Source organism: Cucumis sativus, chromosome 1 (genome assembly GCF_000004075.3).
Source record: "Cucumis sativus cultivar 9930 chromosome 1, Cucumber_9930_V3, whole genome shotgun sequence".
NCBI classification, from domain to species: domain Eukaryota; kingdom Viridiplantae; phylum Streptophyta; class Magnoliopsida; order Cucurbitales; family Cucurbitaceae; genus Cucumis; species Cucumis sativus.
In genome coordinates, this window is record NC_026655.2 from 16,959,879 (window position 1) to 16,966,629 (window position 6,751).

General features: G+C 30.7%; 1 protein-coding gene across 1 annotated transcript; it reads right to left on the bottom strand.

Moving 5' to 3' along the window:
* Positions 1 to 626: 626 nt before the first annotated feature.
* Positions 627 to 5,494, bottom strand: LOC101206565 (ethylene-responsive transcription factor WIN1). Its single transcript, XM_004151013.3, has 3 exons — positions 5,475 to 5,494; positions 1,494 to 1,655; positions 627 to 1,378 (listed from the first exon to the last, which is right to left on the bottom strand). Exons 1-3 carry the CDS (start codon positions 5,492 to 5,494, stop codon positions 787 to 789), a joined length of 774 nt encoding a protein of 257 aa, XP_004151061.2. The 3' UTR covers positions 627 to 786.
* Positions 5,495 to 6,751: the final 1,257 nt, after the last annotated feature.

The following is a 6,751-nucleotide window of genomic DNA, read 5'->3' on the forward strand; positions in this document are numbered from 1 at the left end:
AAATCTCAATGATTGGTACACAATCGTTTTAGAACAAGATCGTTTAGATTTGGCTTTTTTTTACACGATCGTTTACATTTTGTCAATCCATTTTCTCAACAATTTTTTTCACGATCTTCTTACACACGATCTTAAGAAACCAAATGAAAAAAAAAAAAACATGATATTGAATCAAATAATAGTTTGAAAAAAATTACAGAAGAAAGAAAAAGACGGTGGAAAGAAAAAGAAAAAAGTACAGAATAAGAGAAAAAGACGATGGGAATAAAAAGAAAAGTTGGAGAAGGAAGAATATAAAAAGGAATGGTAAATGGAAATATTTAAAAAAATTGCAGAAGACAAACCTAATTTTTTCATTTTGTTACGGAGACTCTAAATATTTGGTCCGTAGTTAATGTTAATAAAAAAAAAATCAAAATTCCAAACAAGTTATTAAGGTCAAATTATTAACTACATTACATTTATATTATTGAGAATTTTGGTAGTTTTTTCTGTTTTTGTTTTCCATCTAATGAAAATATTGATTTAGGTGTCATTTGAATGGACATTTTGTATGCGCTATCCGTCGTACACCACATAGATTAAAAGAAAAATCAACCTTATCATCCAATGAGAGTGGGAAAATGTGTACTATGGAGAGGTATAGATAATTATATTATTGATGTATATATTTTCATTTGTTTTCTCATAGTACATTATTGCATGTTCCCAAAGATTACAACTTTGATTAACAGCAGAGAATTAGTTAATATAAATATGTAGGCATCTTAATTACCATCAAATTAACTAAAGATAATTAATATCCTTTCCTTGTTGAATCTCAAATGGCTCAGCAGGATCAAAGTTGATGTAAAGCAGTTCCTCTACCATTTGCAATGCTAACATTTTCTCTTCTTCATCCAACTCCGACGGAATCTCCGCCACTTCCACCACTTCCACAACTGGAGACTGATGATCGGAAGCAACGTCAGCCATCATATGAGAATCTGCATTATTATCGTTCTCGCTCTCGTTCTCATTACTTACCCTCTTCTTGTTTCCTAGCTCGACCGTCATAACCCAGTTGGATGTCGACTGTTGCCCAGCACGTTTCTGCCAAACACCAATGTTGGAATTCTCAGTGTCGAGCCTCAAGCATGTCATCGACCGTGATGGAGTACGGCAGCATTTCTTGAGCTTAGCTTGTAATATTTCAGACAAACCCTTTGGTGAATCCTTGGCTGTTGTAACAATATTGTTGATAGTCTCTCCATTGGAAGAAGAAGAAGTAGGGAAATTGGTTTTGGCGTTCCGACCACTTATCAAAACCGCAGCTTGGTCGTACGCTTTGGCCGCTTCCTCCGCTGTCTCAAACGTCCCAAGCCATATCCTCCTCTTCCTGCATGCATGCGTGTTATCAAATAATATCTCATTAGAATACAAAAAAGATGACCAAAGTTTCATTAAACATAAAATTCTGAATCCTACAAGTTCAAGGGTTTGTAAAGAATTACAATAGAGGGTGACGAATTTCCGAAACCCAAGAACCCCAATGACGTTGCCTAACACCTCTAAATTTCTTACACTTTGGTATATTGTCAGAGAAAGAACAAAAAGAAAGAAGAGAAAAAGAAGTACAAGAAAAGAGAGGAGAAATTATTAGAATAAAAAGGGAAGATTTTTAAAGAGAAAAAATGATATATAGTACAGTGTCGGCTAACTAAAAGTTTTTAAGGGCATAGCTTTCATAATATATAATCCTTAGAATTTATCACTGTCACCTAAATCTCTCACACAAAACAGTGTGAGAGGGGACACTGTCATTAAATGGTCTCTTTCTCTATCACAATATATAATGTCACATAAAATTTTTGCTTTTTCCTTTTTGCTTCTTTGTTGTGATTCAGCCAAGTGTTGGTTTATTATTCATTGCCAAATCTATATATTATAATTAACTTCATAATAATATGCATTTTTCAAATGTTGAATTAATGGTAAAAATGTAGGAGTTAATATGGTTAGGGATTAAATTATTGGATCTTTTTGTTTATGATTAGGTGAAAAGGTTACAGGATTTCAACTTTTTAGGTCAACACTGTAGTTAACTTCGTGCATAAATTTAAGTTCCAGAGATTATTGTTTTTCTTAGGTTATTATCTGGCTATTTATCATCCATATGAAAAGTATCACTTTTACTCTTTTAATTCACTAACTAATGTATGAATTAATGTTTACACCTGGGGTGAATTAATTTCAAATCTTTTACGAATTTAGGGTCAGTTAGGATTTACTTTTAAAAAATTGTTCAGGATGAAACTATTTTTTCTTTTCGTGAAAATTGTTTAAAATGAACTTAAAAACTATTTTGAGTGACTTTCAAACCTTCTATTTTTTTCTCAAAATAAACTATTTTTTAATCAAACACTTGAAAATATAATCATATAATCAACATAGTGTTACTAGTTCATATAATTAATTAAGTGTTATTTATTTATCTATTTATTGGGTAGTTGTAATTTTATTCGGCTAAATTTTTAGGATCTCTTTGTCTTTATTAAGGTGTAACATATATTATATTTCTAAGGTCTATTAACCATTTAGTTAAAACAAAAAGAAATTAACTTAATATACATTACTTTCACGTTTGAACTATGAGTTAATTTGTCTTCAATTATGTATCTACACAAAGTATTCTTCTTATTCAGTCAATGCAAGATTTTGTTTGAGTTTTTTAAAAAATGATGTGTATCATGGATTAGTAGATGCACTGGATCCTTCTATTTAGGTTTTTCTTTAAGAAAATGATACTGCTTAGATAAGTAGTTGTACCCATACATTCTCACTAGATGGACATCATTTTAGTATTCTCATCATCCCCACTTCAAAATAATTATATCCAACAACAAATCATGATGTATATAATAATGTTCAAAAGGAGAACATGATAAAAGCTCAAAATACAAAGCAATTATGTGAAAACACTTTCTTTAAAGTAATATTGTAGTAGCAGAGGAAGTAATTAATCACATAAGAGTTTATGTCTACATGACCAACATCAGGTGAGCTGGAAAACATCTTCCCAAATTTTGGTGATGCTCGAGTGTTTGTTTGTTGTTGAAAGTTCTATTGTTTCTATTCAACCAAATAGTCCATATAATAGCCACCATAGAGGTTATAAAGGATATAATACCTTTTCTCCTCCTAGATGTGTTAATGGAATAACATAGCTCTTGAAAAACTAAGAAGCTTTTAAACTCTAAAGTTAATGTGCTTAGTAAGTCTTTTAATTTTATGACTGATGGAACTTTTAACCTATTCAAATTTTCTTTTACACTATTGATGACCCTACAAATACAAAATTGAACCTCGTCTATTATGAAGTCTTTAACTCTTTTTATATAGTTAGTTCGTGCGTCTGATATGCCCAAAATCTAATGGGAAAAAAAGTTACAAGTCTTGAGAATTCTTTTTTTTTTTTTAATAGCATAATACAAAAACATAAACTACGCCAAATTGTTAGGGACAACTCCAACAATTTGGTTTAACCAATCTGGAAAAGAGTTAGTCCAAACAACAATTGAACATGGAATGTCAAATTGTGAGCAAACGAAAAACTTCTTGAGACAAAATTTAAGGTCAAGATTCGGATTTTTAGCATCAGATTGTAAATTTGAACTAATGTATATGACTCCATAATTAGGAGAATAACTTTTTCACCAAAATTTCAAAATTAAATTTGATCCACAAAATGACATCCTTTTTTAATTTCATCAAAATGACACTTAGGTTAAGAATAGATTAGATATACATTTTAACTAAAACTTCTATATATTATGATATTAAATTACATATTATGTGACTCATAAGCAGAAAAAAGAATGATTGTGAAGTTTAATTTTGAATGAAATAATGTTGTGTGGTTGGATAATAAAGTATAACTTGATTTATCACAAACTTAGGGCTCAATCTATTTCATCCTGGAAGAAAGGGAATATCATGTGCTTGTGCTAAAAGTTAGTTAATTATTAATTAAGCCAAATCAATAGCCAATTTAGAGAAGGATTTGACATATCATTTCACAATCGCAATGTGTAGTTGAGCCAACTAGGAAACCCTAATTAACTATATTTGTTAGGTTTTACCATATTTAATATTCGTGAGATTGAAAATTACACGTAATAAATTTACACAATTTCTCTCTTTTTCAATTGAATATGTCAAATCTTTTTAATGAATTTAATTTTCGTGTAATAATAGAGTTCCCTTGTTTTTCTTTTTTTAGAAAAAATATCATTTACTGAATTTTGATCATATCTGCCCAAATTAGGAAAGGTTATAATATATGGTCAATTTTTATTAAATAATTAGACTAAGAAAAATGCATTGATGCCACATGTTTATACTGTTAAGGATATTTTAATAGAAAGTGTTAAAAATTAGCTGTTAATGGTATGGTTGGGGAGAGTAAAGTTGAACTAATTATTATTTCACTTGTTACATAATTTTGGTGGGTTACTTACATTTAATTGATTCAATAAATTATGAAAGAAAAACGTTGTTATTGCTTGATGCCTAAGGAGTGATTAAACAAGATTTTTATGTATTAGTCCCGGTAATTGTTTCAAAGTTATAATTCTGTCAGAACTCCATTAAATTGTGCACTTTGGATACACTATAAGAGATCTTGCTATAAAATTTTGTAAGCTAAGGGTGTTTAGTGTTTGAAATTTAAATTTTTGGAGTGGCTACTGATATGGGATTGATTTACTGATATTGACCAAAATAGAGAGTCTAGAGAAATAGGAGGTTGATGAACATAGAGACACAAGATGTCAAACGTATCAATGCGATGAGGCCCTACATCCTACCATGATAGCCACACATGGGCTTAGAAGACTAATTCAAGCTAAGTGGATTGATCAAAATCCACGAGGGACCTAATTAAAATACATAAGCAGAGCCATCGCTCATTTGATTATAATCTTACTGTTTTCGTTTCTTATAAATTTTAAAGGAACAAACTTTTTCTATAACTATTCTCGTTTTCCGTTCCTAAATTGAAGGAAACACTTATAAAAATTGGATCAAATTTGATCTATCCTGTTTCCACATCATTTATATTATGCATTTCAGTTATGAATACTCAGCTCTTCTTCCGCTCTTTCCTTTATTTCAATTTCTATTGCTATACTTACATTTTTTTTTATTATTTTAAATATATATATATATATATATAAATTTTGAAAATCAAAATTTTCATAATCATACTTGTATTTTATTTAAGTTTTTATTTTAATGGTTTACACTACAAGAATTCAGAACTATCTACAGAAAAATGCGTCGATGAAAATCACGTCGAAAAAAAGGGACTTTCTCGATAACATAAATTACAAGTCGGCCTAGATGACTAGCTTCGACATCATAATGTAAGGCATCGAATAAAGGAAAATTAATGTTTAAATCTTATATTTTTTTCCAAAGCAATACACACAAACGTTGGAGATGGGGTCCCCATTCCTGACAATAACGTTGACCACGTTCGAGAAAAGAAAACAATTAAATAATTATTTCTTTTTTTCCTGATACCATGTAGGCAACGTCGGGGGAGGTGATACCCATTCCTGACGTTTCACTTATGATGTCGGAAATAGGTATCACCTTCCCTGACGTCAATGTTTGCTACGTCGAAAAATGGGGGGTGGTCTTCCGGCGTCGTTTTCGTTGTGCGTCGGAAGTTCTCCAATAAAAAGGGGTTTTCATTTGTGTAATTTACAAAAATGAAAAAAAATTAAAAAGAGAAGGTCGGGAGAGTTGAGAAAGAGATGAAGAAGGAGAGAACACCAGGTTGTCACTAGCCGTCATTTCTGTCCTGCCATTCATCATCCTTCACACTGTCGTCTTCATTTGGGTAAGTTTTTAGTTAGTTATTGTTTTTGTTTGTTTTAGTTAATTAGTTTTAGGATTTAGATTTTGAATTGGTTTTAGGTTTTGGTTCTGAATTTGAATTATTTTTATGATTTAAGAGTTGAGATTGAATTTGACATGAAATTAATTTCAATTCCAATTTGAATTAATATTTGAAAATTTGTAAGGGTTACATTGAATGGGGGAGGGGATATATTGAATTTGGGGTCTGTAATAGTTTTACAATTTCTTTACAATTGAGGTTAAAATTTATTTAGTTAGGGTAGTTTTTAGTTCAAGCTTAGTTTTTTATTTATTTTATTATTACGTTTTGTTTGTTGGAAATGTTAGCTATCTTGTAAAAGATTGAAATAATTTGTGATGGATTTCTTATAATTATCTTGCACTTATGGTAGCCTTTTTAGAGCAAAATTAGTTTCTAATTTGTTGTTAGTTTTGGAGGTTCGAGGTGTTAGGTAGCTTGTAAAGTATGTTGGAAGTGTTAGGTAGGTTTTAAACTTAACTTTAGTGAAAGTTGGGAGATTGGGCATAACTTATTTATGGAGTAAATTCGAGCATTTGAGAGGAGGAATATAAGACTAATTAAACTTATTTATGTTTTAGGGCTTTTAAGGATGGACAAGGATGGAATGAAACTTAAGAATAAGTTCTCGGTTGAGTACAAAGAAGAATTGTTTCAATTTTTAGAGCTTGCAAAGTATCACGTCGATAATTATGGACGAACTAGGTGTCCATGCAAGAGATATATGAACTCAATCTGGTAGTCATTAGAGGGTCGCCATCTATTAACAATTGGAATATCTCCCTCTCCTATACAGACTGGGTGTATCACGAAGAGCTAGTGAAC